Here is a 14,758-nt window from a genome sequence, read left to right on the forward strand (position 1 = left end):
TCTACATTTCTTGTAAGAGAACATAATAAGCCCGTTATTTATATGGTAGGAAGTGCTACTTAAGGTGTCCTTGGGCAATTTAAATATGCAGCACCACAGTGTTGTCCAAGCTTAGGAACTGCTCTCCTTTTGTGGGTCTTGGATATGTCAGGTGCAAGGGTCATGGTCTGGAGCAGGTGGCCCCTAGAGGGACAGAAATTATCCCAGTGACAGGGCTGTTGAGTAAGTGTATATAACTAAAACTATGGTTGACACTGGCCATGCTCTACTGTCGGGAAGCCTGCAGTAGTGTTGCATCCCATCATCTTCACTAAGTATCAATATGGGCCCTGGGCAGAAGAGGGCTAATGGGGAAATTGGGGGAGGGGAATTAGGAAATGCCCTTTGCCAGCAACACTTTCCTAACTCTTCTTTGATAGCGCTGCCAAGTGTTTTTAAGAGTTTATTCAGCCATATGTATCTACAATTGCTCTAATTATACACTTTTTACTGACCACAGAAATCATTTTTAGATTTTTCACATAACAGTTTGTCCCAAGAAAGTCTTAAGATCACAATGGGTGGAAACATACCCTCACATCTTCCTGTGTTACTACTCCTTTTCTCCCCTTCTCCAGAAAAATAAACTCTAACCTCTCACAAAAATGAATGTAAAGTCCAGTTCACAAAGCCAAGCCTACATGGTAGGGAGAGAAAATTCTAATTTCAGTAGTCCAAGTCAGACATGCAGTAGGGTTTCCCAGCAACATTCTGAAGTGGAAACTAATTGCATGTCCAATCTTCAAAATTTGCCAATACAAGTAGGACCCAACATCATCCAAACTGTGTGCATATATTCACGAGTGGACCTTCCTAATGGAAGAAACGCCTTGTCAGAGATGAAACCAGGTTTGGATGGATGAGTCTGTTGCTAGCTGGATCTCACTCCAAAAAGTTTATTTCTAGCTCAGTTTCCTAACTGAACACTGTGATTATTACCTATGTATCATAATTACACAGTCACCTATACGCAATCTCTAATAGCTTGTTGAACTCAGGTTTAAAGTGGATTGCAACAAAAAAATGGTTCTATTTCTTACCTGTGGCATAGTACACGACAGTAACACTGAATAAAAGTTTGACTTTTGCCCCTTGAGACTGGGGGTGAGAAAAAAGTCCATATTTTGTTTTATACAACATACAAAGGATATGAATTATGGCCTACATTTTCAAAAGGGACTAATGACTTTGGATGCTGACAGTTTTGGGGTTCCCAATTTCCGGCAACAAAGGCCTGATTTTAAGTATTGGGCATCCACCTTCTGAAAATCAGGCCCCTTTAAGTTTTCTCGAGATGGACACCAAAATCACAAAATGTAGGCATATATAATACATACCCTGCACCTATAACTATTCAAATACTTTGGTCTTTAGAACTATCTATGTCCATCCCTGCCACCAAGTTAAAGAATTTCAAACTCCAAGATCCTAAGGACTTAATTCTGCTCTCTGTTGCACTGGTGTAAATATAACAGTGCAGAATCTAGTCCTAGCTGTGCCATAAGTGATCTTGAGAAAATGGTATATAGCACTTCACAGACTGCAGCCACTAAAATTTATAAAGTTTAACACCATTACTGATGGCTGTTCCCTGTTCTGACAAAAAGCAGCCTTCTAAGTCCCAGGAACTTTTGGGATTGGCAGCTGAAGTTGTCAGAACTCCTGTCAATTTCAGTTGCTACAAGCAAATATAACATTTCCAATATCACTTAGAGACTTTGGGTGCTAATGGGTTCCTGAAATCTGTAGTGATTAAACTTTGAAAAACATTTTAAACATTTTAAGTTGTAGAATTAGCTTTTAAAGTTTGTTTTGAATTTCATTTTAAATTTTTAAGAAAAATGTGTTTTGCTTAAGAAAACCATTTTTTATAAAAGCAATAGCTGCAGTCATATTAGATAAAGAGTCTTCTGAAATCACTGATTTCTATATGATACCCAGAATGCACTGAGGCAGAGGTGGGCAGGTCTTATATAATTTCACACCATGTCACATGCTATTGCTTGCAATGTCAGTGAAATAAAATATCACATAAAAATAGTTTCTCTAGTGGTACTTGTATGAAGAGGGATTTATTTTCAAAATAAGATACAATACTTGTGTGATAATGTTCCATTATCAATATATTTCTATTCAATGTGATGACAAACCCATAGATTTAACTACTTTATCTGACGGATGTTAGTGACTAGAGTGTACCATTAGTGACAGGTTTCAAGAATGGACCTATGTATATTTCAGAGACAGTCAGAACATCTTAGCTGCAAAATAGTTTTTCCAACAGTATTACTTATTAATTCATACAGCACCTTTCACTAGAAACATTCTTTTCAGTTATATATAGGGATCGTTTTAACCCACCATTGAAATGTATCCAGCTCTGGAGAGAGACGGAGCAGTCAAAATAGTGTTAGCAACGCCAAGCTCTACAAGAGAAAGCTAGAAGAGTCTCATCTAATTGAAATGCCAGTCATTTAGATATGCAGTGTAGTTGTAGCGCTGTCAGTCCCAAGATATTAGAGAGACAAGGTAGGTGAGGCAGTATCTTTTATTGGACCAACTTCTGTTGGTGAGAGAGACATTTAGATAGGCAAATGTAGTTAACCAAATTGAAACATGGCCAGGTGAGATGCCACTATTCTTACAAAAAGCTGTTAAACTAGCAGATGCAATCAGGACCTTGTTTTTTCTCTCACTCAAAAGATGGCAACTCCAACAAGATTATGCCTGACTGATGCCCCGTCATGGGGTTGTTTAACTGTGATTCAGATCAAGATATATTAGCTGTGACACTCTGAGTAAGTTTCCCAGACATGAAGAACAGCTCTGTGTAAGCTTGAAAGCTTCTCTCTCTCATCAACAGAAGCTGGTCCAATAAAAGATACTACCTCACCCACCTTGTCTCTCTAAAACATACATGAGGACTTTTGCGTGCTTAATGATTCTATTTGGACAGAAATTGTGCTTATGCTTTCTTTTTTATTACATGGAGTACTATTTACTCTGATTAGCACCTCTCCTTATACACTAACAAGACATGCTTCTGTCCAAGAATTAAATTCACAATGGTATTAAAAACAACAAAGCTTAGCCCCCCATAGAAAATATTAATTTAAAATAGATAATTTGTTTTGCTTAATGATGAGTATGAAAATACACCTCTTCTAACATTTTGTTTTATGACTTATGAAGGCAAGAAAGTAAAGAAGGAGCTGCTGTATGTATTACAGGGGCTCTGAATAAATCCTGGCAGGTTCGGAACCTACCCATTACATGATCTCATTTCCCTTTGGCACATACTCTCAGTTCCTCTCTTGTTCGCAGAACTTGGGTTCTTCTTGCACTTCTTAGCGCATCCCTCCCACTTTCCCTGTAATTCCAAAACACATACAGAGTAGCTCCTCAAGTTAGGGGTTTGGCCAAACTGACAGAGGTGAGAGACCTGTGCCAGTTCCTTTCCTCAACTGTTTTGTTCACAACTGCCATGCTCCATTAAAGGAACCTCTTTACTTTGAAAGGGACATCACTTCAGAAAGTATTGTCCTGTTATTTTGATCAACTGGACTCCAGAGAAGCTATTATTCCAAGAGTGACCACGTATCCTCTGCCATGATCCTCCATGTCCTAAAGCAATGCTGTATTTCTGCTGGTGTGTTCATATATCTGTAGCACTAGTGTAGGTTCCCAGAGTTCATTCTCAGTATATAGGATATGCAAGAAAGAGTGGCTATGCATGCTTTGGGTTTTTTAAGATCTCCATTACCCTATTCATTTCTTATATTCTAATGTTTACTTCTCTCCCCTTAATCAGACCAAGCTATCCACCAGCATAGTTGGATAAGCTGTGTGTAACCTTTCTCTAACTCATGGGTCCCCAGGGCTCCTTGCAGAATGCATTCTTCTTTGGATCTCCTCCTAGTCAATTCCTTCTTGTTATAGACCTTGATGACAGACAGTGAGCTCTCTATTCAGATCCATTTTCTCTCTCTCTCTCTCTCACTCATGCCAGATGCACTGTATATCAGAGCTATGCTCAGGCTCTGTGGGGGGGCTCCCTGGACCCCTCCCTCCCAGGTCTCACTGTCTGTCATTTATCCCCTCTTTTCCCCCCTGAGTTTGCACCCTTTGCGGAATCTCTCTGCAGGCTACCGCCCACAAGCCAGGGTTTGGCTCCTGTTCTTCTCTTCCCTTTGCAAGGGGAGAAGGTCTGGCTGGAACAAGGACCAGCCTCTCAGGCAGCCCCTAGAGAATCAGTTTTAAGGGCTCAGCCTCGCATAGCCGATTGCCCCTTCATGGGGTTTATCTTCTACCCCTCTTCTTGGGGCCACATATTGCCATAGGTCAGGGCAGCTTCGGCAGCAGTGCGTCTCACGGTTGTCCCCTCCTCAACTGGACTCCCTCTGTTGCCAGCACTCCTGACGAAGCAACCTTCTTCCTGTTCACTGCCCCTTCTGGTGGTAAGTTTCACTGTTTTAAGTTCCTTCCCCTCCAGGCTGAGCAAGCTTTGCAGGTGTGTCTCATTAGCATGGAACAGGCCCAGCGGAGCTTGATAGCCTCCTTCATACCAGGGTGAGGACGTGTCCCTTCACAGGTTCCCATAAACAGGGTGGATAAAAATCAATGATTTTTTTAATTTAAAATCAGATTTTCTGATAAACTGTTTTTTGACAAAAAAGCTATTTAGTTTTATTTAAGATACGTTATAGCTCAAAGATATCTCATCATGGAATAGAGATTATAAATTCTAATTCTATAGTATGAGACAATATATTCATGTCATGTTTAAGAAAAGATTTGTAAATGAGTTCCAATAGTTCATGGATTAGAGACCCAATCTTATGAGGTTCCAGGGACTTCTGTATAGATTATTTAGGTTCATCTTTCTATCTATGCAACGGGACTCAGTGCTCAGTCTAGAAGACACCATCAGAGATGCTTAGTTTTGCAGTTCTCAAACTGTGGATTTGTGTCTCCAGAGATAACATGCTTGTTAACAGCAAAAAATGTTTTTAAATAAATATAGAGAGGTGAGAAATAACAGACCTCAACCCTATTGTCCCTCTGCAAATTTGTGTACAAAAAACCCTTACCTCTCTCTAAAAGAACAAAGTTTCAAAAGTTCAATGAATAGAAGATGGTTGGGGGTGGAATATATCTGGACAAGGAGAAGTCTGGACATAAATTGAGAAGGGAGGGACAGGCAGTAGAAACAAAAGTGAAATTGTTTGAGCAGCATATTCCAGAAGTCTTGAGGTCTTTCTGAGTGTAGCCTTCATTGATTTTGAGATTTACCATACCATTCTCTCAGTAGAAGGGAAAACCTATAATGGCAGCAGACCATAAAAGAGACCCAGTTTGGGAATAAGAACCATTCAGAAATATATGTCTGTTGATGATGTTTTAAAGAAAGTCATACCAGTGAACTGGTGGAAGTCGCTTAAGCACTTGGATTCAGAGACTTTTAGCAGCAGTAGCTTCTTCTGCTGGTATAGAAAGAATATTTTCTTCCTTTGGACAAATTCATTCCAAACTGAGAAATCGTTTGGGACCTGAAAAAGCAGGAAAGCTTGTTTTTCTTTTCCAGATTATGAACAAACAGGAAAATGAAGGTGAAGACGACTGCGTTAGCTGCAGAACCCAATATTCTAAGTTTCTCATGTTGACCTGGCTGACACAGTCTATTTAATTAAAAAAAAAAATTTAATTTAACTATTTTAGCTACAATTTTAACAAAAACAAACCTATTTTAAAAAACTTGAATGTTTAACTACATTCAAAAATTCATATGCTTGTTTTGTTAAAATATTATATGTTTGCTGTTGAAGAAAAAAATCCAGAATACATAACATTGTGGTGACCTAGAATCCTATTTTCGACGTCTCCGACTCAAGGAATATTTCCAACACACCTCTGAACAACATACTAATCCACAGAGACCTTCCTACCAACACTACAAAAAGAAGGATTCTGGGTGGACTCCTCCTGAAGGTCGACACAACAGACTGGACTTCTACATAGAGTGCTTCCGCCGACGTGCATGGGCTGAAATTGTGGAAAAGCAGCATCACTTGCCCCATAACCTCAGCCGTGCAGAACACAATGCCATCCACAGCCTCAGAAACAACTCTGATATCCTAATCAAAAAGGCTGACAAAGGAGGTGCTGTTGTCATCATGAATAGGTCGGAATATGAACAAGAGGCTGCTAGGCAGCTCTCCAACACCACTTTCTACAAGCCATTACCCTCTGATCTCACTGAGAGTTACCAAAAGAAACTACAGCATTTGCTCAAGAAACTCCCTGAAAAAGGACAAGAACAAATCTGCACAGACACACCCCTGGAACCCCGACCTGGTGTATTCTATCTGCTACCCAAGATCCATAAACCTGGAAATCCTGGAGGCCCCATCATCTCAGGCATTGGCACCCTGACAGCAGGATTGTCTGGCTACGTAGACTCCCTCCTCAGGCCACTCCCAGCTATCTTTGAGACACCACTGACTTCCTGAGGAAACTACAATGCATCGGTGATCTTCCTGAAAACACCATCCTGGTCACTATGGACATAGAAGCCCTCTACACCAACATTCCACACAAAGATAGATTACAAGCCATCAGGAACAGTATCCCCGATAATGTCACGGCTAACCTGGTGGCTGGACTTTGTCCTCACCCATAACTATTTCACATTTGTGGACAATGTATACCTTCAAATCAGCGGCACTGCTATGGGTACCCGCATGGCCCCACAGTATGCCAACATTTTTATGGCTGACTTAGAACAACGCTTCCTCAGCTCTCGTCCCCTAATGCCCCTACTCTACTTGCGCTACATTGATGACATCTTAATCATCTGGACCCATGGAAAAGAAGCCCTTGAGGAATTCCACCATGATTTCCAACAATTTCCATCCCACCATCAACCTCAGCCTGGACCAGTCCACACAAGAGATCCACTTCCTGAACACTACGGCACTAATAAGCGATGGTCACATAACCACCACCACCCTATACCGGAAACCTACTAACTGCTATACTTACCTACATGCCTCCAGCTTTCATCCAGATCACACTACACAATCCATTGTCTACAGCCAAGCTCTACAATATAACCGCATTTGCTCCAACCCCTCTGACAGAGACAAACACCTACAAGATCTCTATCAAGCATTCTTACAACTACAATAACCACCTGCTGAAGTGAAGAACAGATTGATAGAGCCAGAAGAGTACCCAGAACTCACCTACTACAGGACAGGCCCAACAAAGAAAATAACAGAACACCACTAGCCATCATCTTCAGCCCCCAACTAAAACCTCTCCAACGCATCATCAAGGATCTACAACCTATCCTGAAGGACGACCCATCACTCTCACAGATCTTGGGAGACAGGCCAGTCCTTGATTACAGACAGCCCCCCAACCTGAAACAAATACTCACCAGCAACCACACACCACACAACAGAACCACTAACCCAGGAACCTATCCTTGCAACAAAGCCCATTGCCAACTCTGTCCACATATCTATTCAGGGGACACCATCATAGGGCCTAATCACAACAGCCACACCATCAGAGGCTCGTTCACCTGCATATCCACCAATGTGATATACGCCATCATGTGCCAGCAATGCCCCTCTGCCATGTACATTGGTCAAACTGGACAGTCTCTACGTAAAAGAATAAATGGACACAAATCAGACGTTAAGAATTATAACATTCAAAAACCAGTCGGAGAACACTTCAATCTCTCTGGTCACTCGATTACAGACCTAAAAGTTGCAATTCTTCAAACAAAAAAACTTCAAAAACAGACTCCAAGGAGAGACTGCTGAATTGGAATTAATTTGCAAACTGGATACAATTAACTTAGGCTTGAATAAAGACTGGGAGTGGATGGGTCATTACACAAAGTAAAACTATTTCCCCATGTTTATTCCCCCCCACAGTTCCTCAGACATTCTTGTCAACTGCTGGAAATGGCCCACCTTGATCATCACTACAAAAGGTCCCCCCCCCCCCGCTCTCCTGCTGGTATTAGCTCATCTTAAGTGATCACTCTCCTTACAGTGTGTCTGGTAACACCCATTGTTTCATGTTCTCTGTGTATATAAATCTCCCCACTGTATTTTCCACTGAATGCATCCGATGAAGTGAGCTGTAGCTCACGAAAGCTTATGCTCAAATAAATTTGTTAGTCTCTAAGGTGCCACAAGTACTCCTTTTCTTTTTGCGAATACAGACTAACACGGCTGCTACTCTGAAACAACAATTTAAATGTCTGTCTGGTGATGTTCTCCTCCTAATACAGCATGGCAAGAAAATCCTCCAAATATAAATGATTAACCTGTTGAACTGGAGATAGTTCACCTCCCAATGACTTCGTAATTTACCGTTGGTAAGTGAAATAACCATTCATTTTCTGATATAACTGTAAAACTAATCTGAAAAGTTTTCAAAATAAATCACTTTAAAAATGTATAGTGTGTACCTTCTAAAAATGAAACCTATATCTATCTCTGAGTTGTGAAGAGTATGTATTAAAGGTTATAACAACCAATAAGAATGCACTTTTATGTAGAAATCCATGATTAAATTGAGTCTTCCTAACTAGTGATTTAAATCAAATCCACCCAGCCCATAAAGTAAGTCTTTTCTCACTGAAGATCTGCTTGCTTTTGTGACTTTCTCTACTTAGCTGGAGGTAAACTAAGCTATCATTCAGACACTTCACAAAAGCATTCCAAGCTCAGGCTTCCTGATTCTTAACTACTACTTATACTACTCGTCTACCATTAAATTTGGACAGACTTGTTGACTGTGTCCCACTCTATATCCTTACAATTCCTGGAAGAGAAAATTAATCAACTCCAAAATATTTAGCAAAAGAAATAATTAGAAAAATTTGCTTTATAACTATTAGCCAATGTTACAACCCAAAAACATTTGTCATAGAAAAATAAATCCAACTGTTAGCACGAGAAAATCTCTCTCTCTCTCTCTCTCTCATGTGCCTTGGAAAAATTAAGTTTTGGCAGACATGGAAAGTAGAGAACATCTGCAAGAAACATTCTTTTAAACAGAGGTATGTAATATTACAGTCAGGAAGCCCCCTTGTAAACTGATTACACATGGGAATTCCACTTTCACTAAAGGAACGCTGAAGAGATTGTTTTGGGGAAGTTATTGCTGTTGTTTTCCTCTTCCATCACACCCTCCAGACAAAGACTTTGAAAGATTTCCCCCAGCCTAACTTAGCTTCTATCCAAGTGCCTTGTTACATCATTACATTGGTAAAGAGTTTACATTGTAAATCAACTAAAGCCAGTCTGACATTTTGTAAGCTACAATACTGGCCTCTAAGCAAATGGATGAGAAGCAAATCATACATAATAATTCACTGACTATTTGACTGAGGTGAAGGATTAAATTCAGGTCTTCCGATAAATATTTCGGTCTTACCTTGCACTTTATCTGAACATAGTTCTCTGGCCTTCTCTCTCATCATTTTTGGAATTAACACATCTTTTTCTACATGTCTCAGCTCAGGCTCCTCTGCAAGAGAGCAAAAACATTGCTATGTTTCAAGGAAAGCCATATTTCAATTTGCGGAAACAACGTAGCACTGTTTATAGATGACACACTAAATCTGGCACAAACAATCAAAAGAATAGTGAGGTAGGAGAAGAACATGAAGATATTAAAATCAAGAGGCAAGCACGTGTGATTATCACAAAAGATGCACAGTTATATCAGATACAAATATAAATACTATCTGACTTTTTGTTTTGGTATTATTCACTGTGCATAAAGAACCAGAAACAACTGCTGGTAAGGCTGGCGTCTGTTTCTTATTAGCTAGCTTGTCAATATGGTCTGGATATAAACTGCACAGTAGTTGAGAAAAAAAAATAGTAAATTGAAACAGAACATTATTTTCTACTTCTACTTCCACATTTCATCATTATGCATATTCTGTATTTTTCACTCAGGTTCATTGAGAGTGGAGAAATGTAACACACACTCAAGCAAAACTTTAAACTGTGTTTTAGTTTACTATATTACTCTACTAATGATGTTAGTTTTCTAAACAGACTGCTTAACCTAAAATCTCCTTTTCTGGATTAATTTAAATCAATAGGAATAAATACGAATGACCAGAACTCAATGTTTAAAATACTGTCCCAGTTCTTATTTTGATCTCTTTGATGATGGAATTCAGATCTCCCAGTAAAAATAGCATTTCGGACCATTATTAATTCAACACACATCATTTAGTAATACTATACTCCTTTTCATCCCCAAATTGAAAAAAAGACATTAGGATTCATCTAACAAGCAGAGATACATTCTTCAGTCTTTGAGTGACTTTAACTGAAAGAGATTTGTCAAGAAAAGCCTACTGTCCACCATGGTTCTATAGACCATCCTAGTCTGTCTCCTTCAATGCACACTTCTCAATCTGCACAGATTATTTTTCAGAACACCAGAACCGTAAAACTCACATTACACTGTTATACTCCCCAGATCTGCTCATATGCCAAGTGAGTATCTGATTTAGAATATATACCGTATATACTGGTTCATAAGCCAAAATTTTTTTAGTAAAAAAGGGACACATCAGAGAAGGGGGTCGGCTTATGAAAGGGTATAGAGTGGAAGAGGCAGGACACAGACCCTCTGCCCAACAGAGAAGGCAAGGAGAGGCAGCACTGCCAGCAGAGACAGAAGGGAAGAGGTGGGGCCAGAGTCTCTCTGCTTCTGGCCACGCTGCTCTCTCCCAAGTCTCCGAAGTAGCTGCAGCTCCGGGGCTGGCAGGCTGCGGCTGCACCGCCCAGCCACAGCCCACCAGAGCACGCTGCTGGAGCAACTCCAGCTAGGCCAGAGACATCCTCCCCTGGCCCGCCTCACAAAAAATTTCCCCCACCAGTTACTGTCCCGGCCCATCAGGGTAAGCAGCTGGTGGGCCAGGACAGTTTGTTTACTTAGGTTTACCTCCATGCCTGAGGACGCTCACGGTAAACAAACCATCTCTGCCTGCCAGCAGCTTATCCTGATGGCCCAAGAGCCAAAGTTTGCTGAAGTGAAAGAATGAGGTATTCAAGAATAGGCATCCTTGATCAAACATTATATTATATAGATTTTCAAATATCAACTAATTTACTTCTCAGGGCTTGGCTAAACTTGCGAGTTACAGCACAATAAAGGAGTCCCGGGCGCACTAGCTCACTACCCATCCACGCTGGCAAGGCATGTAGAGCGCTTTGACACCGCGGCTACAGCACTCCTGGTACTTCACCTCGGCGAGTGGAATAACGTTTGCTGCGCCTCCGCTGGAGCGCCGTGGCACCAGTGTGGAAACCCTAGTCCTATAGTGCGCTCTGATCCGCCTCCAGAGGTGTCCCACAATGACTGTGCTAGCCACTCTGGTCATCACTTTGAACTCTACTGCCCTGTCCTCAGGTGACCAACCGTCAGACCCGCCCTTTAAATTCTCTGGGGATTTTGAAAAATCCCTTCCTGTTTGCTCAGCCAGGCGTGGAGTGCTCTCAGCGAATCTTGCCAGGTGACCATGCCTCCACGTGCCAGGCGAGCCCCAGTATGGAGCAGCGGAGAGTTGCTGGATCTCATCAGTGTTTGGGGGGAGGAAGCTGTCCAGTCCCAGTTGCGCTCCAGCCATAGAAATTACGATCCCTTTGGGCAGATATCAAGGGACATGATGGAAAGGAGCCATGACCGGGAAGCACTGCAGTGCAGGATTAAAGTGAAGGAGCTGCAGAATGCCTACCGCAAAGTTCACGAAGCAAACCGCCGCTCTGCTGCTGCCCCCACGACCCGCCGTTTCTACAAAGAGCTGGGCACGATACTTGGAGGTGACCCCACCTCCACTCCGGGGATCACCACGGACACTTCGGAGCCCAGTGCAACAAGGCAGGAGGAGGAGGAGGAAGAGCAGCAGCAAAGCGGGAGCGAGTATGCTGAGGCGGAGGAAGACACCCCGGAATTCTTAGATGCATGCATCCAGGAGCTGTTCTCAAGCCAGGAGGAAGGTAGCCAATTGCGGCAGCCGGTACTTCGGGAAGGACAAACACCAGAGGACGTTCCCAGTAAGTGGCTTTTATTTTGGGAAGGGAGATATTCAGTGCGGGCTCCTAGGGCGAGGAGGGTTAGGGCTGCATGCATGCCTAGATGCGGAATAGGGCGTTGATGTGCTCTCTCACATCGCAGTAATCAGCCTCAGTGATCTCTTCAAAGGTCTCATCCAGAACTTGGGCAATGTGCTTGTCCAGGTTTCTTGCGAGAGCCACTGTGGTCCTTGTCCCAGTCAGGCTAACTTGTCCGCGCCACTGTGCCCTGAGGGGCAGGGGGACCATTGCTGCACACAGGCAAGCTGCATATGGGCCAGGGCAGAAGCCGCATTGCAGTAGAAGACCTCCCTTGCTTCCTAGGTCACCCTCAGCAGCGAGATATCTTCCAGGACGAACTCCCGTGGAAAATGCGGGGAGAGTGTTCAGTATAGGGGCCCACTGCAGCTGTTGGCTCTCCCCAAGGCACAGAAACCCAGAGGACAGTACAGCCATGAAACAATCAGTCACACTTGACCCTGTGCTTTCTCACCATTTTGGGGCTCCCGTGGGTTACGTGCGCTCGCTTTGGGATGGGCAAATTATGCTATTGTGTAGACTGTGCTTGCCCTTAAGTACAGGGGAATCATTGTTCTGTCTGGTATGAACAATGCTGCCTCTGTTAAGTGTTGCATTTTGCCTTTACAGATGCAACCTTGAGATATCAGCCATCCGTGTTATCACTGGCCGAAAGACTCCAAAGAATCTGAAAGAGGCCATGTAGAAGCAAGGAAGACATGTTGCATGAAGTAATGCAGCATTCAAGTAATGAAAATCAAAAAGTGCAGGAATGGCAGGAGAGTGAAAGGAGGGTCCGCCAGCAGAATGCGGATCATCGGCACCAAAGCATGGAGTGGCTGCTAAGAAACATGGAGCACCAAGCGGACTCGATACAGGCGCTCGTAGCAATGCAGGCGGAGCACTACCGGGCCCGCCCGCCCGCCCCCCCCGCAGCCCTTGTCCCAAAACTCTTTCCCTTGTGCCCCCATGTAACCTCCAACCCACTTTCCCCAACATCCAGGTTCTTACCACCACCAGATGCCTCCAACCCCTGTAGCTTCACCACCCAGCCCTGAAAACTATGACCCTTACCCCATACTCAACCCCCATCATCATGCGGTATAGCCATCCTGAACTGCAGCACACATTGCACAGCACTCCAGATAGGACATACGCAAATCTGTGATTGTACCGTTCCCCAACCCCTTGCCCTTTCTGTTTCCCAAGCAGTTGTCTCTCTTTTCAATAAATGGCTTTTTTGGCTTTGAAAACATTCTTTATTCTTGCACAAAAGTAAAAGATACCTTAGCCCAGGAAAAAAACAGGCACTGCAAGTCAGCGTAGCAAACACAGATTCCTACTAACATTGGAACCACTGCACTTCACTCCCGTGCAGGGCACCAGACATTACCAGTGGCTTTCAGCCTCGAATTGCTCCCTTAAGGCATCCTTAATCCTTGCAGCCCCTCTAATAGCCCTGCTCTCTGGCTGTTCAAATTCAGCCTCCAGGTGTTGAACCTCCGAGTTCCATCCCTGAGTGAATCTTTCACCCTTCCCTTCACAAATGTTATGGAGGGTACAGCACGTGGATATAATCGCGGGGATGCTGTCATCGGCCAGGTCCAGCTTCCCATACAGAGCGCGCCAGCGGCTCTTTAAACGGCCAAAAGCACACTCCACAGTCATTCTGCACCGACTCAACCTGATGTTGAACCGCTCCTTGCTGCTGTCAAGGCTCCCTGTGTAGGGTTTCATGAGCCATGGCATGGTAAGCGGGGTCTCCAAGGATCTCAGTGGGCATTTTGACTTCCCCTACGGTCATCTTCTGGTCTGGAAAAAAAGTCCCGGCTTGCAGCTTCCTAACAGGCCTGTGTTCCCAAAGATGCGTGTCATTCACCTTTCCGGGCCAGCCTGCGTTAATGTCAATGAAACACCCATGGTGATCCACAAGCACCTGGAGAACCATCAAGAAATACCCCTTCCGATTAACGTACTCGGAGGCTAGGTGGGGCGGTGCCAGATTTGGAATATGAGTGCAATCTATCCCCCCTCCGCAGTTAGGGAAACCCATTTGTGCAAAGCCAGCCACAATGTCATGCACGTTACCCAGAGTCACGGTTCTGCTGAGCAGGATGCGATTAATGGCCCTGCAAACTTGCATCAACACAATTCCAAGGTTGACTTCCCCACTCCAAACTGGTTAGCGACCGATCAGTAGGTGTCTGGAGTTGCCAGCTTCCAGATTGCAATAGTCACCTGCTTCTCCACCATCAGGGGAGCTCTCAATCTCGTGTCCTTGCGCCACAGGGTGGGGGCGAGCTCCTCACACAGTCCCATGAAAGTGGTTTTTCTCATCCAAAAGTTCTGCAGCCACGGCACGTCATCCCAGACTTGCATGACAACGTGATCCCACCATGCAGTGCTTGTTTCCTGAGGCCAAAAGCGCCGTTCCATGGTGGTGCGCATGTCCGTGAAGGCCACAAGCAATCTTGTGTCATATGCATTACTCAAGTCGATATCATCGTCTGAGCCCCCACTGTCACTTTGGAACATAAGGAGTAACTCGACTGCCAAAGTGACGTGCTGGGGAGACT

The 14,758-nt window shown here is 43.5% G+C and overlaps 1 protein-coding gene across 6 annotated transcripts in view; it reads right to left on the bottom strand.

Annotated features, from left to right (window-relative positions):
* CMC1 (C-X9-C motif containing 1) overlaps positions 1 to 14,758 on the bottom strand; it is a 64,066-nt gene that overhangs the window by 34,765 nt on the left and 14,543 nt on the right. For 2 of the 6 annotated variants that reach the window (XM_037890391.2, XM_037890389.2), the window contains exon 2: positions 9,502 to 9,594. In XM_037890391.2, the coding sequence (XP_037746319.1) occupies positions 9,502 to 9,594 (93 nt within the window). Of the gene's footprint in view, positions 1 to 1,079; positions 1,138 to 9,501; positions 9,595 to 14,758 lie in introns of those variants that run through there. The other 4 variants (XM_043540896.1, XM_043540895.1, XM_043540900.1 and 1 more) reach the window with 4 other exon arrangements.

Source organism: Chelonia mydas, chromosome 2, assembly GCF_015237465.2.
Source record: "Chelonia mydas isolate rCheMyd1 chromosome 2, rCheMyd1.pri.v2, whole genome shotgun sequence".
Lineage (NCBI taxonomy): Eukaryota > Metazoa > Chordata > Testudines > Cheloniidae > Chelonia > Chelonia mydas.